This window comes from Vidua macroura, chromosome 6 (assembly GCF_024509145.1).
Source record: "Vidua macroura isolate BioBank_ID:100142 chromosome 6, ASM2450914v1, whole genome shotgun sequence".
NCBI classification, from domain to species: Eukaryota; Metazoa; Chordata; class Aves; order Passeriformes; family Viduidae; genus Vidua; species Vidua macroura.
Genome location: NC_071576.1, coordinates 10240087 through 10267676, shown reverse-complemented (window position 1 = coordinate 10267676; position 27590 = coordinate 10240087). Strand labels below are relative to the sequence as shown.

General features: G+C 46.2%; 1 protein-coding gene across 2 annotated transcripts; it reads left to right on the top strand.

The window, feature by feature from the left end:
- EXOC3L4 (exocyst complex component 3 like 4) lies at window positions 1–26423 on the top strand. Of its 2 annotated transcripts, XM_053980558.1 has the most exons (12): window positions 1–238; window positions 1759–2149; window positions 4878–5529; window positions 8096–8213; window positions 9208–9333; window positions 10589–10689; window positions 12060–12155; window positions 14165–14279; window positions 16233–16355; window positions 16628–16780; window positions 18136–18257; window positions 20412–26423. In XM_053980558.1, exons 2-12 carry the CDS (start codon window positions 1816–1818, stop codon window positions 20572–20574), a joined length of 2103 nt encoding a protein of 700 aa, XP_053836533.1. In that variant the 5' UTR covers window positions 1–238; window positions 1759–1815; the 3' UTR covers window positions 20575–26423. The 2 variants fall into 2 exon arrangements, with proteins under 2 accessions (XP_053836533.1, XP_053836534.1); XM_053980559.1 differs by lacking the exon at window positions 16233–16355.
- Window positions 26424–27590: the final 1167 nt, after the last annotated feature.

Below are 27590 nucleotides of genomic sequence, written 5' to 3'. Positions count from 1 at the left end.
AGGAGGATGAAGAGCAGCACCATTCCCAGAGGGAGTCCCTCAGCCAGCACATGGTGAGGGATGGTGCCCTACTCAGCTGAGGTGGATGAGCTGGCCCGGAGCTCTGTCCTGCAGAGCTGCTCACCACCACTGCATCTGCACTGGATTTCCTGCGGCACAGAGCTGCTCTCAGCTTCCGTGGATCACACTTGTGCTATCCCAGCTTGCTGTGGAGGGGATCACTTCTGTCAGTACTGGGGTATGTATTCCTTTCCTTCCTCATGGGCTCACACCTTTTATTCCTTGTCCCCTGGCTCTCTCCACCATGTCGGTCATTTGACCATTGCTGCCGCTCCGCTCTGTCTGCAGAACTCCCATGCAGAGTCTGAGCTGAGATCTCAGCCTCCTTTCACTGAAATCTCTGGGCAGTGGGGTGCCCTCCTCTCCCTCCCACCCCGTGTCTGGGCTGTGGGTGAGCTCCTGAGCAAGGCAGTGAATGGTTAAATACTCCCTCCCGTGAGAGTGTGTGAGGCAGGGTCTGAGCAGCTCAGCAAACCCATTGGAAGATGTCATCCCTGCACTTCACAGCCTGTGAAATAACCATGCACAAGGGAGCTAAACTCTGACTGAGGAAGGATGAGATCTATTTCCAGAGTCCCAACATGTCTATTGACTGCAATTATTTTTCAATCCCTGGCTTCTGTGGGCTAGCCAGACCCAAGACAGGCAGTTCCTGTGTCACCTCAAGCAATAGCTGTTTCTAATAATTTGAACTGTTCACTCAGCTGCCTTAAACCTGCTCCTGAGAAATGTGGCATTTTCCATCCTCAGGGCACTGCAATGTATGATAGCTCTGTGAATGGGCTGTATCAGCTGGTGGTTTGATGGGAGCCCTTTGCAAGGAAGGGAAGGCAAAACCTCTCTCCTCCCTCTTCCCAAACACCTGGGCAGCCCTTAGGTTGGGCAGAGGGGAGTTTGTCTGCAGCAGGGCAGGAGCTCAGCAAGTGCAGAGGCTGTGACTGCAGCCCAGCAGCACTTCTGCCAAAATCTGAAATCTCCTGCAGCATCCCCTGCAGCTTGTGCAGAGTTTGTTTGAGCCTGGAGATACCCATCCTTGGCATACTGGAATGCAGTGCTCTGAGGCAGGGTGAGTGATGTGAACCCTTCCTGCCTTGTACTGCCTCCTGTGCCGTAACCATGATGATTCAGAGTGCAGAGACAGCTGTGGCTTTGGTGGAAGGGGCTAGAGCAGAGCTCAGCCACCTGCTGGGAACCACTCACCCCTGGCCCACCTCCAGCAGCAGCAGCAGCTCAGGGTTTGAGCAGGGCAGAAGTAGCAACAAAACCCAAAGATGCCATATTCACATCAGAAAGTGGAAACAACCCAGTGAGATTCAGGAAGATTATTATTCCTGCATGGCTGGAAATCTACTTAGAAGAATGAAAAGTAAAACCATATCTGGTTAACCACTGAAATGGTATGTTTACACAGGTTTCAACATCTCTGATATCTCATGATTCCTCGGTGCTGGAGAAATAGTTGCCACTTGCCTGTTTTATGGAGTTAAGTGAAGCTTTCCAGAGCACCAGATGCAGGCCAGCATCTGCTGTCTGTGGGTAGAGAGATTGTTTCAGCAGCTACAGGCTGCAACATCTTGCTCTATCCTTGTATTTAGGCACAGGAAAGGAAGGGTTCAGATTTTCAGTCCAGGACTGACTTTGGAGACACATTAATACCTGTTAAGGACATCTCTAATTCTGCTGTTTTATGCATTTCAGTGATTACCATCAACCTGTTTGGTAAATCTCCTGTTGAAAGACCAGATAAATAGAAATATGGAGTTAATCACAAGGAGTGTGACCTCAGAACCAGCCTCTCCACTGAACAGTCCAGGGAAAGAAAATATGGAGGTCACTTCTGAACTGAGCAGCTCAGATGTGCAGAGCAGGGACAGTGGGTTCTTTGAAAGAGGTATTAAAACAATGTTAAGCATCCGGAAATCAAAACGAAGTCTGAAAAAAGAGAGAGGGAAGGAAGATACTGGCACTTGGAATGCAAAAAGACTTCTGCAAACACTCAGGAGCTGCGAGGAGAACAAACCCACAATCTGTAATAGCGTGGAGAAGGCTGCTGAAATATGTGAGCCCATTGAAGCAAAACCTCTTTCAGGTAAGACACAAAACCACCAGCCCCTTGTTCCTGGTAGGATAAATGTAACATTAATTTACAGTGTGCAAGGCTTGGGCCCAACAGAGGTGCTAAAGAACTGGGCACCCCTTGCACGGACTTGTTGGGTGTTACCTGGCCCAGCCCAGGCAAGGCTCTGTCACTGAACATGCTGCTCTGTGGCCTCCTCTGTGTTAGTTTAGCCACATCAGCAGCCAACATATCCACTTTGGTTCCTAATCTTAGAGACTGCCTTGCTCTCTTGCATTGACTTTCCACCTGTCTTCACAACAGCAGTGTGGCAAGTATTTGATTTTTATCTTCCTCAGGCTGGTTACCCTCATGTCTTTTGTCAGAATTTTATAGATAGGTCTCAGACAAATTATAACAATTCCCTTTAGCACAGCTCTCCCCTTCCCCCAGGTGTGAGCAGACTGCAATGACTTTGCTAATGGTTTGAGCACTGCTGTCCTCCACCTTCTCAAGGCAGAGGTGCTACAATGCATTCACCTGGAGAGAGACTGAGGTGAAACATGACTTGGCCTTTCCTCAGCCTAAATTTCTAGAAAGAAATTCTTGGTGTACTGCATAGGGTGCCACAGGGATCAGACACATGGGCTGACACTGCCTCACTGCTGTAATGCTCTACTGTGCTGGGAGTGATTTACTGCTTTACATTGATACATTGTGAGCTTGGTAAGCTAGATCTGAGCCCATCTCATAAACTTTGCTAGTCTGATCTCCAAGGGTCAGAAATGAGGAGTGGCAGAAAATGTTATCACAAGCTTTCTGATCTCCTGAAATAAACAAGCTGAGAAATTGCACGAGTAAGGCCCATTCTCTGCCCAATAGCTTGTGTTTGGCCTGGACTAGAGCAGCTCTGTCAGAAACACATCCCATCCTGAGATAATATGGCAAGTGATGGAGATTCCACCACGTGCACTATTAAGCTGCATAATAGTTAATTGCCTTTCAATTGTTTTCCTTCAACTACCAGCTGGCTGATCTTGTATTGCTGAATTAAGGATCCATTTAGCACCCAACATCACCTCCCTGAATAATTATCCTAGATGGTGATTAAATGGTGTTTTCTCACTTTGATAAACAGAACAGAATGTATTTCTCTAGTCTCTCACTGCAAGCATTTGTGTAAACACAGGTTTTATATTAATTTATCTAGAAGAGACTAAGTTAATTGGTAGAACTTCCCTCCTTTCTGAGTGCAGAAGCAACTGTAGCACCATATAGGCACTCAAAGATCTATGTGTTCTGTGATGCATCAATCGTTTGGTTATTTGGCATATTTCTGTCTTCATGCAGATACTCTTATGCTGCAAAGATTACTTGGTACATGTGGCATAAAACCCAGGTGCAGACAAGCCTAAGGGCAGAAATTATGTGCTATGAACCAGTCCTTTGAGTGCTCTCCAATTTTTCTCTATCATTTTGTATGTGTATGTCCCAGAAGCAGTGGCCACACATGCCTAAGGGATACCCTTTCCCTTCTCTTTAGTATTTTTCTTTTGCCCAGTGTCAGAGTGGGATCTCCTGTTCAAAGCATCTGTTAGGGAGATGGAGAGGTTGAGAGCTTCCTGGAGTCTCTCAAAAGCTAACAGTGCTCTTGGATCTCCTCAGCACATGGCAAATACTTCTTAGCTTACTGGCAAATGGGCAGTGGTTCTTGCATGTGCAAGACTCTGCAAAACAAATAGGAAACTCAGTAGACTCAGCCACTTTGGGAGGAGCAGTATTGGCTGACTTCCCCCCAGCCAACACCGGCCCATTCAGGCAGTGGGTGCCAAAAGCAAAGGAGGTGGAGAAACCCATGTAAGACTTGAGTACCAGGAGCACCACAAATCCACAGGTATAGATGCCCCTACAATGCCCACACCTCCCCAAACCACTGAGGGACAGCAGTGCTCAGGACTTGGAAAAAAAACATCACTGGTGTGAGGCTGTGCTCGGCACCTGACTGTGGGCTTACAGACAGGAGGCTCTCTCTGGTATCCATGGTATCTCTGAGGACATGCTTGTGGGTAGGCTGAGACAGACATAAACATCAAGAGAGGGATCTGACCCAAGAGTTCAGGACACCCAAAGGGGTCTGTCCTGTTGTGCTCCCTCCCACTGCCTCTGCCAGAACCCTGGGCACCCTCCCTCCCCTCTTGGGCAGCACACTGAAATGCCCTTTCAGCCAGAGATGCCTGAGCTGGGCTACACCACCATGGCCAACACAGCAGCAGAGCTGTGCTGAGCACAGCAGGGAAACAAGGACACCCATGCTAAAGGAAATCCTGCTGGTAAAGTATATCCTGAACCATTCCTGCTGCCAGTTCCACCTCATCTCCACACCAGCAGAGGGGCAGAGCCAGAGGGGCAGGATTTTACACAGCCTGAGCCTTCAGTGTCCCTCTGTGCAGCCTCACCAGCCATTGCTTGAGGCCTTCCTGCAGAGTTATCAGCAGTTTTTTTGATATTTCCTGTCCCTGTAACCAGCTGTTCAGGGATGTGGCTCAATTTGCAGCAATTGCTTTCCCACTGTTTTCCTCTCCTGTGTCAAACAGAAGCTGGAGAGATCAGGAGGTCCAGGGGCAGTCTCAAAGGCACTGCTGGGACTTGACTATGCTGAACTGCCCCCTGCAAGCCTCCCTGTCAGGTATCTTGTCCTGTTACCAACCTGTCAATAGCCTAATGCCTGCTTTGTCCCAACCCCTTCCCCCTGTTTCTGCAGTAATGGAAATCAATGAACTTATTCAGAAAAGACAACTTTTGGAAGCATTTGCAAGTATCAAGTTAATGGAAGATGAGACTATCTCTGAACGGGATTCTGAGAAATACAGCGATAACCCCCAGGAGCTTGTACGGAAATCCAAGGATGTGGATTTGCTTTACAACTCCATCACAAATGCAATCAAGTCCATAGTGGAGGAAACACTGGAGGATCCCACTTTACAGCATACCATGCTGACCTCCATAGTGACTTTAATTGCCCTTGAAGAAGCAGCTCACTCCAGCACAGACAATGCTGCTCGTCCTGGGTCAGATTTGCTTGGGAGGCCCAGAAAGTGGAGGGAGCAATGGAGGGAAGCTGTCAATGAGAGTGCAAGAAAAAGAGTCCTGAAAGCACCCATGGCATCAAGGGAAGAAGCAACTTCTTGGCTTGATCTCCACTTACATTTCCTCCAGGAACACCTGAGGGAAGATTTACTGAAAATCAAGTCATCAGTAAAAAAATGCTATCCAGAGGAGTACCAGGTGTGTGACACATATGTGGAAGCTTTTCACAATGCCATTGCCTCACATTTGCAAGAACTCTCCCAGGGACCACTGGACTTCCACGAGCTCTACACCTTGCTTGACTGGGTGGCCAACACCTACCAGAGGTGAGCTGCTGTGTTTGCCACAATGCCTCTGCCTCCACCAGGGAGCCATGGGGCTGTGGGGTACTCCAAAAGCACCAAGCCATTCTCAGTTTTCCAAGCAAGCAAGCGAGATGCAGTGACTACAGTGGAGCCAGATAGCAAATCTCTTAATAGGTGGGGACAAAGGTCTGTGGATAAAGCACTTGCTGCTTTTTACAGATCTACATCACCCCATTTTCCCCTCCCTCTCCCACTTGCTGCTCCTACATGCCAGGAAGCTCCTCCCTGCATTTGATAAACCTGCTCTGATAAACCTGCTCCTTTCTGCATATGTTTTGCAAGATCCAACAGCTGTTCAGTGACTTTTCCAGGCATAGGAAGGGGCCTGTGGGGGAGATCTTCTTCCTGTTTAATTAAAATTGTGATGCCTTTGGAAATGGGCCACGTTAATCCCCATGCATTAGGTCAGAGTCCTTGAAAAGAGGAGTCAAGACATCATCGAGGGTAATTAGACACATGAAAACAAAGGTTCTGTCTCAGAGGTGTCTGTTGGTTGAATAAGAGAGGTTTAAGACATAGCTCCTTGCAGTTCAGGGGCTTGGAAAATAAGCATGTGGAAATAGTTCTGTCAAAGCAAAATTGTGTCCGTCCTGGTAGCTGGCCTCCAGGTATGGCCTGAACCAGATGTTCAAGGAAGGGAGAAACACAAACCCATTGGCAGCCCTCAAATAAAACAAGGAAGGAGTGAAGGCAGGAGTATCAGCATTGAGCCGAACAGTGGGTCAAAATGGTCAGAAAGGAGGCAGTGACAGAACAGGGCAAGCAGCAGCACACTGTTGCCCAGAACATCCCTAGCCTGGAGTAGCTTTTGGGTAAGAAACATTTCCATTGCAGGTGGTCTTTGTTTTGAACAGCCCTCAAGAGGTTTCTTTTGTGAACTTAACCCAGCTGCTCTTAAACCCCCACCTAGAGTGTGGTGACCATAATGACGTATGTAACCCCCTCAGCATCACAAATCCCTGCAGATCTCATCTGAAGGGAAATTCCTACATGGCCTCACCCCGGCGTTGCAGGAGAGCAAGGAAAGAAACGAGCTTCAGCAGCCAGGTTCTGTACCAAAGAAAAGTGCCCCTGCCACATTTCTCTAAATTGCTGTGAAAGGGTTTATTGAGAGTTTGCAGTTGTTTTGGGCACTGCTTGCAATCACCTGGCTGTTCTGGGCCGTTTCTATTTGATTTTCCCATTCAAAAAAACTTAATTGTCTCTTGGAATAAATAATCAAAAAGGAATAGATTGACTGACCCAAACTCATTATTGATGTTACAATTCAAACAAATGAAAAAAATAAAAAGAAAGAGGTGGAAATAAGCCCCTTGAATACACATTTGTCCTTTCAGTGGTGGAGAGTCCATATTTAAATCTGTGTTCTCCTTTGGAATGAGCAGCAGGCTCTGGCAGCAGCTGGGTTGTGCAATGCTCCACATGTAGAGATGTTCCTCTCTGGGAAATCTGAACCATGACCATGGAAGCATTGACTCCAGGACACTACCAGCAGGCTGAACTTATCTAATGCTGAGCAGCCACTCTGCAGCAGCCTGACCTTGTACATTACAGTCCTCACTTGTATCGGAACCTAACTGTGGGTGCAGTGCTGGTGTGACAATGGGAACCCTTTTTAGTGGCTGAGCAAATGTCCATACTGTGTGCAGGACATTGCAGCTGTGTTCCTTGATTAACAAGATGACAGCTCAAAACTTAGGCCCCACCTTCATCAAAGGCATGGATATTTTCTTCTTTCTCTTTTCCACCTTCACTGCCCTGCAAGATGCGGTACCTCCACAGTCTGTGGCAGTTGCAGGAGTAGCACATTCAATTGTATGGGCTAATAAGATTTTTTCCTGTCCCAGAGAGAGGATCACAGGCACTCCCTCCCTTCCCCTGCTTCTGTGCTAATCAGCTGGCCTGATTACATGTCAGTCCAGAGGAAAGTGAGCAGCAAAGTCTCGTGTCAGCTGAGCCCTCTTTGGAGTCAGACTCAGTAGCTGCACATCCACCCACCACTTCCATCTGCAGGGGAACATGGCTCGTGTCCCAGGCATGGGAGTGCCTTCCAGGTCCTGCTCTGCCACCTCCCCTGGATCAGGATAATGCACAGAGACAAATCCCAGGCTGACATCAGCTGTGCTATGACACTGCAGAGGAGGTAGGGAGATGGGCTAACTCCAAAGGAACACGCTACTACAGGAATTACCCTGAAAGGCATTTTGCAAGCTTCTAGTCGAATGAATCAGCTTCACATTGTTTATTTTAAAAAGTAAATTCTCATAGCACTTTTCATGTCCAAACAACTCAGAAGTCTCATGATTTCTGAAGTGGGCTGAAACCTTAGATCATTTTGGGTTTGAATAATTAGGATTTTGAATAGAAAGGAAAGATTTTCTTGTTAAACCTTGAAAACAAGCAGCACAATTTAAGCTTTAAGTATATTTCTCATGGCTTAGTAATTATGTAGCTCATGCTGCATGAATATTCCATCAGTTTATTCACACTCTGAGGTATTATAATTTTTTCATTTGATTCTTTCCAGTGAACTCTTTCTGGGTCATCCTGAGCTCAAACCAGAGGTTAAGACAGAAAATCTGTCCTTGCTGTTAACACCAGCCGATTGGGATAAACTGAAAAACGACTACATTGCTTCTGCAAAGGTGAGAGTTTTGACTTAGTCCCCACATGTCCCTACGGGAAAGTAGAGGAGCCCCAGCCTCCCAGACAGAAGTCTTGGATGACTACATTGTGGTTTCCAGCTCCACCACGTGCTGAGTCCTACTGGCCCCACACAGAGTAGCCTGTACTCTAAAGCAAAAAATTCCTGAATACCACCTTGGGGACCCAAGCAGAGCCAACAGGACTGTACCAGACCCACTCAGTATGGCAGACACTTACTGAAAGGTCATCACTGGGCTTCAGCAGATTGTACGCATTGCAAAGGCAGGGGCAAAGGCATTTTAGCAGCTCCTGTCCCTGTGTGGGATCTCCTCCAGCCCACCTGAGGTGTGCTATTGGCAGACTTTGGGCATCCCCACCAGAGGACACACTCATGGTTTGTGTCCGCTGATGAAGCCGGTTCCCTGTTGTCTTTCTGCAGTCCTTGTCTGGCACCCTGTGTAAGACTTCCCTGCCTCTTTGCTGGGCTCAGATATTTTCTTGCAAATCATTTCTGAATCAGGGCACAGCTCAAGGTGAGCTCAAGGTACCCAGCTGAATAAAATCAGTATTGCTCCACCGTGCTGGTGAAAGATTACTTTGTTTCACCAGCAACAAGACTAATTTGCCAGCCAGGACTGAGCAGTGCTGCTGCTTACCTGAGTGGCTGTACCTTGGAAAGGACTGGTTTGATCTTTAATCCTGACCTGGTGCATGCCATGTGCTGGAGGACTTTGCAATGAAACAAACAGCTGACCCACTGTTTCCCTGCCAGGAAAACTACTCTCCTTTGATTTGGGAGTACCTTGCACACACAGAGCACAGCTCCTGGTTTCTCTTGAGGTCTGGAGCAAGGCCTGTGACTCTGCTCCCCTTTCCATGCCGTGCGTGGTGGCCACACCCACCTGCTGATGGAGCAAAAAGCAGCGAGCTGCTGCGCTTGTGTTTGCTTCATTATCCTGAGCTGCATGTTTCCTTCCTATGTTTAACATTCAGGGGAAAATCAAAAGTTATTTTGGAAACATCCTGAGCCTAGAGGTCACGGAGAAGTGGGAGAAGGAAGTTCATTTAGAAGAGAAGGAAAACCTCTACCACGCCTCACTCTCTCTTGATATTCAAACGGTATTTAATTAGCTGGGGGAAAGTGTGTGGGGGGGTCTCTATGGCTCCAGGGAAACTGGATCGTTTCCTTCTGGGGTGGAGGTACCGCCTCCTGCGATAATTTATGTCAGTCACACACTGGCAGAATACATTAGCGCAGAAAATGCCGTTTATTACAACTTTTAGCTCTCCCGCTTGCCTTCTAGCTGCAAATTAAACCTGCTGTCAATTGTGTCAGCAACATAATAGGCAACTGATTTTAAAGTCCTGAAACCTCTTTGATTCAGAAGAAGAAAGAGAATTGGAAAATAGGTGGAAAGAAAAGATTTCTTTGAAAAAACCTTTGGCTTAAAGAGCAACTTTGTCCCAGGGCTGTGGAAGCTGGGGAAAGGCTGTAGGCAGTGACAGCCACTCCAATTTAAACAGTATGAAAAACAAAAGCTCCTACTAGCTTTAGGGACTACAGGGTAATAAAGGCAGGAGGGGTTTGGATTAATTCTCATCACTCAATTGGTTGAGTCACTTAATTAAATAATACTAACAGAAAAAGAAAGGGAGAGAGAAAGAAAGAAAGAAAATCAAAGAGTTTTGCCTGCTGATGTGACTTTTTTTTTTTCCATAGAGGAATATGACACATTATGTGATCACAGGGAAGGCAGGTCTGAATTGATTTAGCAGATGGATAGGAAGCCATGGGAAGTACCAGAGTAGGACTGCAACACACCTCAGTCCAGAAGTGCAGCTGAGGTTGTGGGAACGGCAATCTGGGAGGAGTTCCAGTGCAAACAAGAGTTCAGGGTGATGCCTGACCCTCTGTGCTGCCCTGGTATCACTCCTGAGAAGGGGGCTTGTGTGGGCCCTCAGGGATGGGGCTTATAGTCACCCTTATCATGGGGTCATACACGGGGACAGCTCAGCTCCCCTTGGGCTTTGGGTTGGGGAAATTCCAGCAATTCCCCCAAAAGAGATGGATGACACCAGGACACCCCAGAACTCCAGCCAACACTGCCTCTAATTCACACTCAGACAGCAGAAGGGCATGAGGCCATTAGGGGTGAATAATTACATCACAAATCATTTGGTGCTTCTTGGCCCATTCTGCATTATAAATTTTAAAACTTTCAGAGATTAGTGAAAACCTCCTGGCAACACGTTGGCTGTTTGCCCCTTTGCTAGGTGAGCCGTTCTTTCCAGCCACAGCTGCATGAGATCCTTGTGAAGGATGTTCCACCAGTGCTTGTCCCACTCACTGGAGTTTCTTCATTCCCTTTTCTAGATCATCGGGCAGCACGTGAAGGTGTCTGGAGCTATCAGCAGAAGCCTGGAAACAAAAATGCTTGAGTTGTGCATGGCAGAGCTCCTTGAATTCATACCAAGGTCATCACTGCTCTGGGCAACACTTTCTTTCTAAATGAGTCCCACACTGGTAAAAAAACAGAGGAAAGGTCCAGGCAGTGGACCAGACACTGGCACTGAGCAGGCACAAGGCTGCTTGTGGGAGAATTAGAGATCACAATGAGCCCAGTAAATAGCAAGCTGCAAAACAACTTGGAGAGAGTCATAAAGAGACCCAGATAGGACTCTGTGAATTCAAATATCTAATGTCAGAGGTCTGGGAAGTAGTTGCTATCTGGAAACTGCAGTGATCCCATCCACCCAGAACTTTTGACATTGGATACTGGTCAATTGCAGTTCAGTCATGAGCAAGCAGTATTTATGGATCCCTCAGACCAAAAGCCTGAGCCCAAAACATCATTTAGGTATCCTGGGATAAGTCCTGCTGAGTGGTTTGCTCTGGCATCCCATGGCTATGGGCATAAAAAATGGCTGATGAGACCCTCTCTGCTATACCCTGGCAAAACACACAGCTGGGCTGCCTCCTGAGTCCCTTAAAACTTACCCAGTGTCCAAAGGAAATTGCTGAAATAATGTTTTTTCTTTTTTCTTTGTTCTTCTTTTCCTTTTTCTTTGTTCTCTTTTAAATTTTTTTTCTTAATTTTTTTTCTTTCTTTTTTAATTGTTTATAAAAAAACCCAAAACTGTGTAAAATGCAAGCTGGAGCAGCCAGGGCTCTCAGCTTAAGGGAACACTGAAACTTAAGCTTTTCCTTAAACAATCCTGAGATGCAAGTGGCTGGTGCCAGCTCAAGCAGGTTCCTTTACCCTGACAAAGAATGGGACTAGCAGGCAAAGCCTGCCTGAGCACACAGCCTCCTCCCTTCAGCGTGGATGTGGCTGTGAAACAGCTGTCAACCCCATGAAATTGGTGCTACACTAAAAACAACTACCTAACAACCACACTGAGGTTTTGGAAGGGAGGGAAGGTACGTGTGCTGCCCTATTCCTATATTTTCTCTTATAAAATCAGCCCTGTGTTCTCAAAAGACACATAATATATTGCCCCAAAAGACAGTAAAATGAAAGCTCAGATTTATAAGCCTGTGTACCACACTTGCAATTAATCCCTCAGCATGAGGAAAAGTCAGAGATTTGGCCTCCCAACATCCCTGGCATCTCTCCAAAAGTGCTGTGTACCTGCTCAGGCGAGTGCACCCTAAACCCAAAATTATCTGCCATCTATTCCCTCCACTGCACACACTTGTTATGACAACTGGAAAAAAACTTGTCTGCATACAGAGGGGACAGGTTGGGCCAGCCATGGGTGTTTCCTGACACCACCATGTACACAGAAGATGAGGCATCCTCAGTGCCCCACCGTTAGTGTTACCTGGGTGTATTTTCCTACAGGTTTGAGCAAGAGTTCATGGCGTGGAGCACTGTCCAGGACAGCCCCATCTTTGTGCCCTATCTTGTTGCCTACATCAACAGCTTCCATGACCTGGTGTAAGTCTGCTCCCCCGAGCCAAACTGCTGTGTTTCTGGGGTCTGGGGGTGGCAGGATCTGGAAAGGAAAGACCAAATTCTCCTTGAGGTGCCCCGGTGGGTGCTCAGCCTCCAGCCCTTGTAATCTCACATGAGGATTTCCCCCAAGGGATGCAAATAAAAGCTACAAGGGTGAAGAGACAGAAATATGGATGGATGCAGTGCTTGTATGAGAGTTTTGAACTCATTTTCAGAATATCTTTTCCATCCTCAGGGGAGATTTTTTTTTTTTTTTTTTTTTTTTTTCCTTTGTTCTGGAGGTTAGCAGAATAAACTCAGAAACATGGCCTCAAGGCTGCCTCTGGCACTGGGCTGGAGGAAACTCCATGAAAGCACTCAACCCAAAAATAAATGCCTGCCTTTGCTGCTGGCATCTGGAAGTTCCAGGACTTTGCATGAATTACTTACTTCAAGCCACAGGTTGGAAAGTGCCTCTGATGAACAGGTATCCTCAAGCTGTCAAAATCTACCACTCACCCCATAAGTAGGATGGTGCCAGTGAGTGCATGTCCCAGGGTCTGGTCCATCAGCCCCATGCTGAGGTCCAGGGATTCGTCAGCATCTGGGAACATACCTGCCATGCAGATGTGGTGCTTTTGTTTGTCAACCCGGCAAAACCACAGGATTAGTGCGTGGGCTCTGGCCACCAGAAAGATTGGGGTGTGATTTCCAGCCCCTACTGCTGCACCGTTCCGGCAGGGATGCATATGCCAACTATTATTCACGGGATGGAGGGGATTTCGTGCTGTGTCTCGCAGGAGCTGACGGCTCCAGCCGCAGCGAGCACTACCGCCAGGGAGTCTCTAGATGGCACGGTCTCTCCAGCAATGCTCACCTCGCCGAGGAAACGGCTTTCCCTGCCTCCTGCTGCCCCTGCGGGAATTTGCTGCCCCTTCCCTGCTGGGCAATGGAGAGGGGGTGAATGGAGACGCCAGCCCCAGGCAGGGAGCTGGAAGTGTTTGGGTGATGGGTTTATTCCTGAGTCAAAGTTAAACATTCATCACCCTGGGGTGATGAGTTGTGGGGCAGAGGCAGGTGTCCTAACAGCACGATTTTTTTGGATGCTGAACACAGACTTCAGGTGTTCAGCCGGAGTGACAGTCCTGAGCTCCAGCCTGGGATGACAGGGATGGTGTTGGGTGCCTTATAGTCCTGCCGGGGCAGCCTCAGACATACAAATCTGGGCAGTGACAGGAACCTGCTGTTCTCTGTGTTTACAGCAGTGGATGTGGCACATCCAGGGATGCTCAGGCATCACTGGTGATGCTTTTTTTTGTGGTGGTGCTGCCTCAGTTCCCCTCATGACTAACACTGAGCATGTCCCACTGAGCAGTGGGACAGGGATGGAAAGTGAGAAGAAATCCAGGTGACAATGCCCCTAAAGCACACACACACACATTGGGAATTTCATTAGCCTCTCAGAAGTTTTCTTTCTCATAAGGTGAAACATTGCAGAAGTATGCACTGTCCTTAGGAAATTCCACAGGCTTCCATCCCCGTAGTTACCATCCCAGCTGCTGCTGATAGACATTGTGTGGAGTGAATCAGACAGGCTCTGAGGGACACAGGATCAGCAGCTTTCCCTTCTCTGGCTTTATTATTTACTTTTCCCCCCACAAAAAACCCTCAGTTCTCTCCCAGGTAACTGGAAATAAATTTGCAGAGATGTTGCTCAAGTGAAAGAGCAACTGGCCTATGCAACTACTCTGCATGGCTGCATTGTCCCACCTGATGAGGAAGTCTGAGGGGTTTTTTAACTACAGTTACTCATCTATTATTCATTTTCAGTGTACAGTATTGTGCAAAAAGAGCCATTACTTTGACTCAGAAAGTGTTTCCAAGAGGAAGTAGTAGAAACACAAGTTTATTTAAAAATAATGTCCAACATGCCAATCCAGATAACATGCTTAGGGCCATGTAATAGTTTACATTTTAACATTAACTCATTGGCAATCTCTGTCTCTCTGTAGGTCAGGGCTGGAAACAGCGTTTACAGTCAATACTGAGGAACTGCAGAAGATTTTGGCAGCTCTGACAAGGAACTTCACAAATATTTTTTTAACAAAATTAAGAACAAAAACACAGGTAAGAGAATCTTGGCCACATTATTTCCTCATTATAAGGGTTATGTGCAGTAGCTGAGGGTCATTGCTCTTCCCTTGTCTCACCAACTAAATCTCATTTTGCAGCACATGACATTATGGTCCCTCCAAAATGCATTTAACACCTGTGGAAATCCCCCTTAAAAAGCAACACTTGCAGCATCCTGGGAATTTTTTGCTATGAGCAATGATACATTTTTCAAGCTATTAATAGCAATCAAAAGAAAAGGATATTTAGCAGCTTCCAGTCTCTCAGGCAAAGCAGTGGGGAAAATTTTATCTGAAGTGAAGCGCTGGAGAGGCCAGCTGAACACCACCAGTGGGACACTTTTCCTTCTATGAAATCATTTGGATTTTTCAGAACTTTGACTTACTGATTCATAGACCTGCCATCACAGTCTGTCAGAAACCACTTCAGATAGGACAGAATTCATTCTGGTAGGGGTCGTTTTTCCAGGCTGTTCCCATGGTGACAAAAGACTGATTGTTCCAGAATGAGGAGGCTAAAGGTCTTGTATCAACTGATAAAACTCTGATAAAATTTGACTTGTGTTAAGAGGTCTAAAAGGCAATGTGCTGCAATGAAGTTTGTACTTCTCAGGTGCTGTAGATGAGCCTTTCTGCTCTCAGCCAGTTGGGGTCTGCTAGCTCCAACTGGTATTATAGAAAAGATAGGGGAAATCAAGCCTTTGGTCCCACCCCTTTTCACTTATCCTAATTCACTTTCTAAATCCCCAAACATAACTTCCAGAAACCAGGACAGTCATGGAATTTCTCCAGCCTAAGCCAAGCCCTCCTGGCCAAGGGGACTTTCCAGTGACTGCAGATTTTGTCTTGGAGCCTAAGCATCAGATGAGGAAAGGCCCTGAGCCAAGGTATTGAGCAAGAGAGCTGAAATGGCGTGAGAACTGAGAGAGGCCGAGTCAAAGCATTTCTAAACAGCTCTCCAGCAGGCTGGGAGCACAGCAAGGGGGGAGATAATTGGGAAAGAGATTGCCAGGAGTCTAAAGACAGAGATCATGAGAGCGAGGAAGAGAAAAGGGGACATGCCAGAGGAAGGTTATTTTGCATTTGACCTTTAGGGAAGGGTCTTCCAGGTGCCAGAAGTCTTTAGCAGATATTGCTGTTTCTATACGAAGGTACATTAGCTCTAGGGACCCAACAAAAGAAAATCACCTGTTAAGGACACTTGGTCAGAGTGCCTTGTACCCAGGACAGATGGGTAACACATGTCATCCCTAACCATGAGGCATAAAGCTGGAGATGCTCCCAGCTGCCATTCCCCCCACCACCACATCAGAGCAAAGAGCAGAAGGAAAATCCCAGCAAGACTTCATGCAGGTCTGCAGAAGTACAGACAGCCTACTGGAAAAGCTGTGAACACAAAGATCTTTATTTCCTTATGGAGAAGGCTGTAGAGGTGATGGATTACTGGGCTAATTTCCAAGAGATTCACTACCAAGTGAATTTTCGTTTCCATGTAACACTGGTGTACATGGTTGCCCACCACAGCCTGTTCTAGTCATGCCTGAGTTGCTTGTGATTAACATTCTAATCTCTTTCTTCCCCAATACATTAGAGAAACAAATTTATTTACCTAAAGAAATAGAGTTGGTGGATCAGAAGGTGGCACAGAGCAAGGAAATGAGGTATCCCAAATAAGCCTTTAATGCCAAAACATCTCCTGCTCAGGGCGTGATGCTTCTCCTCTCTGCACTGGGATGCCTACCCAGGAAGGGGAGACATGGGTGTGAATTCCCTGGGGTGGAGAGAGAAACCCAGCCCCAGCCTGCTCCTCATGTGTCTTCATGCAGAGGGAGTGTTCTGTCCTTTCAGTTCAAGCCTGAGATCAGGTGTATAGCTGGGTGCCTTCTGCTAGGGCACCATCAGCTACTCTGAATATACCTGTGCCATCAGTGAGTTGGTCCTTTTTCAGCCACTCCTTAAGAAAATCCTGACCAAGAACTGGATTTTGGCGACGGAAAGGCCGGACTCTCTGGCACTGGCAGTCTCACAGTTCTCCGAACACCTGCAGCACATGAGGGAGCCCCTGGGACAGGTAGGCAGCCAGTCCCACACCTGGGCACAGGAATGCTGAGGGGCCACACCATCATTTTCAGGTTGTGGTAAGACCTGCAGACTCCTCTGCAACAGTGGTTGCTCTTTATAACTGTGGGGGCTGCAGATATGAGTGAGCGAGTGTGTGCTGATGGTGTGCTGCCTTGCGGTACCTCCTCTATGCCAAACACCTGGGGGCTTTCCCTGCCCTTTCTCATTGCCTTGGCCTTGAATGGACAAAAAAACCCATGAAGTTTTCTTCTTTTTAAACAGGAGCTTCTACATGAAGTTCATAAATATGTGGTGAAGGAATATGTCACACAGATCATCAAACCCAGATGGAAAATGAACAGGGAGACACGTCAGCAAGTGAGCAGAAAGATGAGCCTGGAAGCTGCAATCATTCACAGTGCACTCATTGATCAGGTATGGGAGTTATCTCCTGGCATTCTCTGGCTGCCCCACTCCCAGAGGTGCAATTTTCCCACTTGGCTTCACAGAGACCAGGCAGCAGGCTCTTGAGGAGGACAATCCTCAAGAAATACAGAAGTGCTGAAAAGAGAGTGAGCAGGGTGGTTAGTGCAGGTTCATGGTGTGGGTTTCCAGCCTGGCAGGCTCTCTGCATTGGAAGCTTGTGCATGTTCAGCCAGCAGCTCTCTGATGGCAGCACTTGGTGTTTTAATGTGTTCCCAGGGAGCTTTGCATAGGGTGGTTCATGTGCTGTAGGATCACACTCATCCTGTGGCAGCTTCTTCCTGGGCCTGTTCCCTGATGCACTTTGTCACCAAAGGATCCCTGCCCTGGATACAGCTCATGGAGTTGAGTCCCATGAGAAGTTCCATCTGGGTACAGTCTGTGTACAGCAGGGTGTGGGGAGAAAGTGGTGGCAGTCTGAGTGTTTTGTGACTGGACAACTATTACAACCCAACCCTGAAGGTGGGGTAACAGGTTCCTGTTAATAAATTCCTTGGGCCAGGTTAGAGTGGCACAACACTGAATGACTGCTGTGAGATATATAGATTAGATAGATAGATAGATAGATAGATAGATAGATGATGGATGTGTGTATGTGTGTGTGTATATATAGGGCTGGCTTATTTTAAAACAATTTGATTACAATGGAAAGGAGGTACATAGCCATTTTGGTTGTTACCTATAGTAATACAACAATATAAAAGTAAAAAATATCACTTAAGAAAATAGATAAGGAAAAGGAAGAAAGGATAAAAGCAGATAGCAGAGAGGAAAGATATCACCACCTGTAGATCCAGCAACAAGACTTGATTGTTGTAGTTTAGGGGTCTGTTGGTCAAAAACAATGACTGCAGTTGGTTGAGTTGTTAACCTTTAACATTTCCGTCTCTCACAGCAAAAGTCTGGGATTTTCAGGGAAGTCAAAGTCGAATTAATTGGAATTTGTGGAAAGTCAGGCATCCAGGGCAATAAATCCCATCTCAGAAATTAGGCACATGAAACTATCAGGCAGCAGGAGGTGAAGTCTCTGGCATCTGCTACTTTGCTGGACCACAGCCACAATGCCCTGCTCAGGGTCTGGCTTGCTTGGGTGCTCATGGGCATCGGGAAGTGCAGGGTCAGGCCTGACAGAGCTCCCAGGGGTGCCTTGCCATTGCCACCCAGCTGCCTGCCTGAGGCAGTCTGCCCTGCTTGCACCAGTCCTGGCTCACTCCAGTACATCCCACTGCCGTGCCCTCCCCGCAGGGAAAAAGGCATTTAGCTGGTGCTGCTGTCCCTGATGTCCCCATGTGATTCTTTGTCCACAGGGCTCTGACGCTGACTGGCTCCTCCCTGTCATAGATCACATTGCCAATATCATTGGGGAGAAGAAAAAAGACAAGATGAAGGCATATGTCAAGGAGCTGTGCCGGGACTATCCAGATATCAGGTACATGAAGTGGCAGATGCCAGAACTGTTGGCTCCATCCCAAACAGCAGCAGTTCTTCCTGTGCCTGGCCGAGCTCTTCAGCTTCTCTTTGTTGGTGGCCACACATAAGGGATCAGGATGCCAGCAACAGTGGGAATCTCAACTTATTTTTCTCTCTTTATGGCTGCATACTTTTTCTTTTTTCCCCCTGTGTGCTGTATCATATAATGCACACAAATTACCTTCAAAGCATTTTCATTTTAGAAAGGAATGGAATAGAACAGAACTATTTCAGGCTATTAGGAAGGGACTTACAGTGATAATCCAGTCCAACTTCCTGATCACTTCAGGCCTGACCAAAAGTTAATGTAAATTATTGAAGGCCTGTTAATGTAAATTATCCAAATGCCTCTTGAGCACTAACAGGTTTGGGACATCAACTACCTCTCCAGGAAGTCTGCTCCAGCACCTCATTAAAAAATGCTTCATAATGTCAACTCTAGAGCTCCCCTGACACAGTTTTGAACCATTCCCATACATTCTATCACTGAATTCCACTTTATTGCTCTAAGTGAACTTTATTTCACAGTGAAACTCCAGTTTGCTTTCCACTGCATCACCAGTATCAGCCCTGTTTGCCAATTTGCAGGCTCCAGAGTTGGAGCAAATAGCTTGTCCCCTGTTCCCAGGCCCAGAGCTCAAAGTGTGGCAGCCATTGACGCAGTTCAGCTGCAATTTCTGAAACGGCCTCAACACAGACATTGAATTTTGGAATAAATTACAAATTCTTCTGTACTTTCCATTTTCTGTTCCAAGGCTGCATCTGGAAAATTTAAAACTCCTGGAAAAGTAAAGAAAGTGACTAGCTCTGTGCATGGCTCAGCAGCTGCAAATCAGAAGTTACCTTCTCTTCTATAGCTCTTCTTTCAACCACTGAGAATGAATATCAGTAGTACAGATTGCAATAAATTCCATTTCATGAGAGTAATTTCAGAAAAAAAAAACTCCAAAGAACACAAAAAGTTTCAGCACTGAATGACATTTATGCAATCAAAATAATCTGTAAGATTTAACTAATTGCTGGAATTCTGAAGTAGACCCTCAAAAACTGAGAAAAAAGATCACATTAAATATATTCATCTCTCCCCAAAACTGAGGCTCAAAATTTTTCATAACTAGATTTAACTTGGGTGGTTCAGATATTCTGCAGGCTTATCTGTGTGGGGGAATTCAAGACATGGACATGCAAAGAAACAATTGTTCCTGAGTAATTTCCTAGGTGAACATACCTATCTTACAAAAAAAAAAAAAACCTACAAACAAAAAAACCAAACAAAACCAAACAAATAAATAAACCCCAGTAAGGGTTTAATCCCAGTGGCCAGACTAAGCTGAAAAAGAGGCAGTGCCTGTTCTGGGAAGGATGGGGTAGGTAAATGATGGCTAGTCATCAATGATGGTCATTTGAAAACCATTTTCCAGTCAGAAAAGCCATTTACAAGGCTGTGATTTGTGGTACTTTTTCATCATTAGCCTCAGACCCAACCCAGGTTTTAAGGCTTGTCCCCTTGGTTTATTTAATTTCTGCTTTTCCATTATTGAGTAACATTATTTTAACAATGAAGTTCGGAAAACGAGGTGGAACCTGCTGGACCTGCATTGTTTCCTGTTCAGGTCCCTGTTAATTTTTCCCCTAAGCTCTCAGAGATGTTGCTGAATTTGTATACACTGAGATTACTGGAACAGAGTATGTTTTCAAGTTGGCTTTCCAGCTTTAATCTAATTAGTGCCTATCAGCTTCCTAAATATTAGTGCTTCCTAAATATTAGCACTTCCATTACTCATCTGAAAATAATAATTACACAAAAGGTCCACAGCCTTTCTGGAAAACATGCAAAGGGCAGCACGGGTGTGGACAGAGAGGAGGAAATTCCCTGCAGCACCAGCAGCAGGAGGCTGTCCCAGCAGTGTGGTGTGGCAGGAGCTGCTGCTCTCTGGTTTGGCACCTCCAGAGGCTGCAGACTCCCATCCTGGTGGCTCCTCCAGTGTGGTGAGGGATCAGACCCTGGCACTTTGCTATAGCCTTGCTCTTTCTCCAGCACAGCTGTTGGTTGCTCACCTCTGGGCTGGTTTTGCTAGCCAGATCTGAGCCAGGTCTTCTTTGGTTTCTGCAGGAAGGAGCACGTCCTGGCCATCCTGGCGCTCCGGGGGCTGGGGCGCGCCAGCAGAGCAGCGATCTTTCAGCAAGTGCGCCATGCACAGGAGAGCTCCGATGGAGGGAAGGGCGGCACACTCTTCGCTGAAATTGATGTTCCAGTAATCTGCAGCTGCTTCTAACACAGGACCAAAGTCAGCATCCTGCCTCCTCCTACACTGCCTCTACACATGATCCAAAATCTGCTAGCCCACCTTGCTCCTCTGCAAACCCAAATTTTTGACTGCTGTGGAGAAAGAAGTAGTTTCCTGAACTTGCTACCCCAAATTCAGAACCCAAAGACAACAAATGCACCAAGACACCAACCTCCTGTAAGAGTTCCTGGGCAGCAGCTCCAGCCCAGGCATGGTGTCCACCTCACGTTCCATATGGATTCTATTGCTAGGAGGCTGCTCCACTGTTTGGTACAAGATTAAATATATTTTCAAAGAACAGCAGAAAACCAAAAGCAATTCACTCAGAGCTATATTAAGGCCTCAGCTCTATATTAAGGCTTGGACTGTGCTCTGCGTAATTATACAGCAGCAGAGCAAGAGCCTCCCTCATAATTAGTGCCCATGAGCGACCAAGCGCAGAGCTTGGGCAGGGATGCGGATAAAACCAAAGTTTTAATTCCTCCCCCACAAACCAACTGGATGAACTGGCATGACACAAGGTCATGACGTTGTGACCTGAGGCCAGAAACCACAACCTGCTTGGGGAGGAAAACACTGGGTAACCAAACCCCATGGCCAGGACATGCAGCACATGGAACGCTCTCCCCTCAAGGGTGGCCCCCATGGCCCCTCTGGCCTTTCATCAGATTTTCCTCAGTCAAGGGCTGCCTTGCAAAACTCCTGTTGGACTGAAGATGTTCATGCCATCACATCTCCACGTGTACAGACGCGTCTGGATTGAATATGCCATGTGCAGGGAGGTCCAAGTTCTCCTTGACTTGGGGGAAGTGCCACCATGCTCTAGTCCATTTTCTTGTGTGTTTAAATGCATTTTAAGAAATCTGTTACAGTCTGACTGCGGTACGAAACCAAATGTGAAGTGGACAGACAGTGGTACAGATGAGATCCTCATCTGGTGTAAACCAGCATCATCCCATTGATTGGCATGGATCACCACAGGGTTAACTCCAAGAAGGATCCAAAGCATTATATCCAGCATCTGCAGGGGAGACTGAAAGAAGCATTCAGCAGCCTAAAGCTGTAGAAATCTGATTTTATTTAATTCAATTTATCCTTTAAGTTGCCCTCCACAGGATTTAATCTAAACTTTACAGAGATGTGTTTATGACCTACTAAAATGATAAATTTGGACATGGCATAGCCTTGAACACTACTTTTTCTGGCAGTGGAGCTTACGGCATCAGCAGTGAGTCTCTCTTGTTTCCTTAGCTTTGGGTTGCACCAGAATAAATTTCTGGGTGAGCAGCAGGTGACAGGCCAAGGGAAAAGTTCTGATGGATAAAGAAGCACAGAGTGCACCTTTAATTCACAATTATCATATGAAAATTTTTCTAAGGAAGACTTGTTACCTCCACAGTCAAGATAAGGTGTTTTTCTAAAGATGGCTTTGAAATATCAGCTATAAATTGAGAGCCTGAAGCAGGAAATCCTGGGCAGAATTTCTACACTGCATCATTTTTAAATACAACTCATAACAATTCCCACAAACCCTCAGCTTGGTGACTCCCTGTATTTGCTATGGAGAAGGAGAAGTAAAATATCATCTGAGTCTCCCATTAGGTGTGCAGAACACATGAACACTTCGGAGCTCCCCTCCCTTGTCCTGGGGACATGGTGCAAGCAGGGAGCTCTGTGATTACACTGCCCCCCCCCCCCCATGGGCCTGTGATCTACATTCCCCCTCCCAGCAGCAGAGAAGGGCATCAGTGCTGAGAGACTCACATTTATTGTTAGAAGGATTGACTGAGTGGGAGAGATACAAAGAGGATTTCAACTTTTGCCAGCTAGGTCTGAGACTTCTAAAACTGCACTCCTGGAGTGCGGGATTTGAGGCACTAAAGCCTCAGCAAGAGATTTTGTGCATAAGAAATTTCCCTCTACCGCATATACATCTCTCATCCGAGCACCTCACACAAGGCAGCTGTGGCATTTTCCCAAGTGCATTATTTAAATGTATACTGAGGTTTTCAATCTCATTATTTTACTGCCTTTCCTCAGACCCCAGCAACTGCCTTTCCTCGGGCCCCAGCTGCCTGTCCCTGGGTTTAGATAAGGCACTTGGTTTCCGTTTTCTAATAAAAGCAAACTTGCTTCAGCTCCCCTGAAGTCATGGAGGAAAGCTGGGCACAATGGTCTGCCTTTTGTCACAGCCTCTCCTGGGACACTCAGATCCTGCAGCCTGGCATCCTGTGAGTGAGTGGCAGGCGCACAGCCAGCTTCCTCTGGGAGCTCCTGCTCTCTCTGGCTGCTTGCTCTTGAGCAAACCAGTTTAAGGTTAACCCCATTATGGCAAGGCCATGGTTCAGCCCTGCCCCAACAGCTGTGCAAGTGGAGAGGGGGCTCCAGGGTAGGTGAGGAGCAAGGGTGCCTGTGGGCAGGAGGATGCTCGGTCTGGGCTGCAGAGCACACCCTGGAGCCAGCTGAGCAAGGAAAAAGGAAGGGATGTGCTTTCCAAAATGAGGTGCTGCTGTCCAGCTGTCTTCTGTGGAAGACCAGGTGTTCATTACAGCCATATTTCACATCCCAAAAAAAGAGAAGAAAGGCCTCCCAGGGCTTTTAAATGTGGAATATGTGGCTCTTGTAGGAAAGTGCCAAGAAGCTCAATTATTACCCCATTAATTCCTTCTGATTGTTGTTTCTCTGTGAAGAAAAACACCATGATCCCCATTCCTATTCCAGCACAGAGTTACATTCCCTCCAGGACACACTTCTCACTTTTACCCCAAATGGCCCAAGCTATAATGTGCAGATGCATCTCTGGTGAATAATGCTGTCTCAAAAGCATCAAACTAAATGAAAAAGCCAAACTCTCTCCAGACTTAGCTTCTCAGGAGTGAATGTTGCATCTGTGGGGAGGGGGAGGGAGGCAGATTTGGTACAGCTGACAGCGCTGTGTGGGTGGTGAAAGATGTTTTCTTTGTTTCAGAGGTCCCTGATATTTCACAATACTGTTTGTTTCTGGTTTGGGGCGAAAAGCAAAGGTCAGTGACAGCAGTCAGGGTGCATGAGCTGGCATCTACGATCTGAGACCAGCCATCGGGTGCCACCATTTCACCTATTTTGCTCTGTGAAGTTGTTCTTTCCTGGAAGGAAAATGTGGAAAAGAGACTTGAAGCAAGAAAGGAAGAGTACCAAGACATTTCCCAGGAGGCTGTCCCTCAGCTGGAGATCATAATCAATCAGTCAAAATATTCCTGAAAAGAGCCTTTTAGTGCAGTGGCACTATAACATCTAGCTCCCTGTCATGTGGTATCTTTCAGAAATTATCTCTCAGTTGGTTTAAAATATTAAGGATGATCAGTAAGAAGAGGAATGATGTATTGCATCCACTTTACAGGCAGGTTGATGTGGCCTGACACCACCCCAGCATACACAGCTGGGATGACAAGAGGTGCCAGGGCATTATTATCTCAGGGATGACTGAAAAGTAAAGTTATATTAGTTTTAGGCTTCACTGCTTTAGTAGTTATATATCACTCTTCTCCCAAGCACTGGTGTTTAGCAAACATTTATCTTCTGTATTTTGCATCTTTCTCCATGAAATCTTGTTTTGATTGGATTTGCTGCCTCAAAGCCAGTCATTTTGGTTCTTTGGTACTGGGCAGATACAGGAATGCTCTGCTCAGCATCACTGTGCATTTCCATTCCTTGAGGACAATTTTATGTAATATTGCTAAAGACACCATGAAATTACTACTGGGATTGACCCACCTCCCCCATAAAACCTGAGCAAGAGAGCAGTCAGGTTGCTGGAGCATTGACTTAAACTATTTGCTATCACTGTTACAGCAAAAAGACAGTACTGGGAAAAGGTGAAGGCTGATGTACATTAATGAGTAGAAAAAGTGGATTAACTTTTAAAAAACTACTAAAACATTCTCTAGTCCCAGCTTGAGGACACTGAGCACATGAACTTTGCCTGCCTGCCTTCATCCCTATGACACAGAGCACTGCAAACAGCCTCTAACTTTTCCAGTGTAGTACTCTCAATTTGTATTTGTAACTTCATACATCATTAGAATACATTTTCCCAGAAAAGAATATGTAAGGCAGAGAAAACTCTGGAAAAAAGACTGTTGTAGTATTTCTGCCATCTTCATACTACCTGAAAGTCTTGAATTGTCAGTGTAAGGCTTTCCTGCAAGCTGCACAGAGATTGTAGCTCTTTCTAAATGAGGCAGAAAGAGTGAATGGCAGATTAAAGGTGAGCATCTAAGTCCCAAGGCATTTGACCAGGCATAGTTTATGTTTGGCCAGGCATGAAATTGTGCTTGGCAGCACGAGTAGGCCCATTGCCCGAGCTCCATAATGAGTGTGGCACTGGAGACATGCCATGGCTTCACTAGGGGATGCAGGATTATGCCTCAGTTCCCAGGACTGTGGGGAGACTGGCATCAGGCGAGCCAGAACTGCTTTTGTGTGAACAGTGCAGAAGTGCAGAAAAAAGCAAATCAAGCCAGAAGGCAGAAAGGAGGCTGCACTCAACCCCGGGGAAGGGGATGGCAAACTGCAGCTGGGAAAGAGAGGCTGAGACTCAGAAGAAAGCCCAGAAAACGGGAATTATTTCACAGAGAACGAGGGCTTTGCTTATTATTGGTTAGTGCAGAGCAGTGGCCTTCAACTTTTTTCTGTCTATGGACTAAGGAAGTATTTCCAGGGGAGGCACAAAACACAGATGTGATAATTGTCTTCCAGTTGGTTAAAAGTGGCTGCAAAAGGGAAGGAATGTGCTCCTCTCCATTTTCTGTGGGAGTCAGCATAGAGAAGCTTCTAGCAAAGTAAGTAAATCCAAGTTAGCAGCAAAACCACCACTACTGCTGGCAGGGCTGGACTGCTGAGGACAGCATGTCATCCCTACCACCAGGGGCTTTTACAGAATCACAGAATGGTTAGAATTGGAAGGAATGCCAAAGATCAACTCATTCCAACCCACCTGCCTTGAATGGGGACATTTCCACGAGACCAGGTGGCTCATATCCAACAGCACTTCCTGGTGAAGCACATAATGGATAATCCCAGAACTGAAATGAAGGGAAAATCAAACTAATCACGGAAGTCTGGCACCTTGAGTAAGGCACAAAGTGCTGATGATCATTTCCTGAGTGAGGGAACTCAACTTTTCAATACTTTTTTCCAAAACTTGGGGGAAAAATATTTCCTGAAAGAACTGTGCTATGAATAGAAGCTCATTGAGTGGGTAAGAGGCAATCATGGAATTAATCATCAGGGATTCATGAGGCAGCACAAGGCCAAAAGTCTGGTGGCTTTTGTCTCCAAAAGCACGTCATGCACTCGTGGACCGTCATCTTCTCCTCATAGCCCCAGCTAGAGTGCAGGAATGAATTGCTCATGCTTTCATCTTGAGAGCTCTTTAAACAAAAGGGCCTTGAGCCTCCAAAGCACCAGCAAAAGTGCTCAGTGCCTCTTTCCCTCAGTGATCTCAAGGCTGAATCCACCCTGTGCCTTGCTAAGCAGCTGTTAGTCACCCTCTGAAAGAAAGACCATTCCGGGGATGATGGGAGCGCTGTCTGCGAGCAGATGTGGAGAGAAACAACAGCCCAAAGGCCAGGCTGGATTTGTCTGTGGTAAGATGTTCTCCCAGCAAGCTCAGGAAGGAGCTGTTATTTGGAAGCACCACATGGAATTCCACATGTGACATTTCAGCACTGCCTGCAGGACGGAGGCTGAACCTGTACGCACAATTTCCTCTGCTTTTGGCCCTGACCCTTGGGTCTGGGATTTCTCATTTCCACCAAAATGCCTTTTGCAAGTGATTAAATACTAAGACAGGTCAAGGTTGTGTCTCCTAAGTGAATTAATTTTTTAAAAAAGAGGATTTCTTTGCCTTGCAAAAGGGTGGGAATACAAATTTTGTTCTATTAAACATCCAAAGCAGAAGAAAATATTGAGTTAAAAAAACTGCCTGTAGGCAGGCATGACAACTCACAGCAATATTATTCCATTTCTCAAAGTTATTCACAATCCATTGCAAACAAGAACTGCTATGTCTCCACAATCAGTTGACCTTCAGCCTTGGTGTGTGGATTTAGATGTCATTGTTTTAGTCACAGCAAGAAAAATGAATTGCATTGTTGCTGTTCCAGCTGTATTTCTGGGAAAATGCTTGCATGGGGTGTACCAAACAGAACCCTCAAAGGAATATTATTTTCTTCAGTTAAAATACATATATATATAACTTGCCCTTTCAACCTCTGATGACTGAAGCAGCTTCTTTCTGATGCAGGTAGAGAGAAGCCTGGAGGAGTTAAAAACACACACACGGGGCTTATCTTTACATACTGCTTCCAAATTATTGTGTTTACATTGCAGCATTGGACTTCATATCCATTTATTTACTTAAGATATTTTCCTCTTTTCTCTGAAGGTGATTTTCAAAATAATTATGATAACCCCATCCATTTAGGAAGTGGTTTAGGAAGAATCCATGTCTGGCCACTGTGTTACTGGGAAAAATCCTAGGAGCAAAGCATCTTATCCAGCCCTATGGTGCAGGTTGTGCCAAGGCGGGGAAGGCAAAAGAAAAGGTTATTGCCCTGAAGATCCAAAAAGATTCCTCATATGTTTTTTTGAGAAAATAAATATTTAATTGCATGATCAGTGGGAATTTCAGTCATCAGGAGAACTGTAAATCTCATTCAGAAATATGTCCCAATTTACAGAGAAATGAAGGGCTGTTCTCTACTGCCAGTAAACTTGGCAGCAACAACTCTGTTGATTTCAACAGTGAAATATAAGCAATAAACTCCTTGCTGAGAAAGAGGGCTTGAAATACAGACTATCCTCATGGCTACTTGGATTTCCCCTGAAAACTTCCCTCTGCACCAGTTATGAACAGGCTTGCTTGGGCACATGAGAATAATGCCACAGGAGAGAGACCAAGAACAGGAAGGGGCAAACCTTGAGGACTCACAGGGAAGTTCAAAACAGAAGAACTTCTTGGT

Bases quoted from the DNA above. Each gene is read 5' to 3' on its own strand.
- EXOC3L4 (XM_053980558.1), top strand. From the start codon at position 1,816: ATGGAGTTAATCACAAGGAGTGTGACCTCAGAACCAGCCTCTCCACTG. The intron at 2,150-4,877 runs GTAAGACACAAA...CTGTTTCTGCAG, and splicing joins TGAAGCAAAACCTCTTTCAG to TAATGGAAATCAATGAACTT. The intron at 12,156-14,164 runs GTAAGTCTGCTC...GTCTCTCTGTAG, and splicing joins AACAGCTTCCATGACCTGGT to GTCAGGGCTGGAAACAGCGT.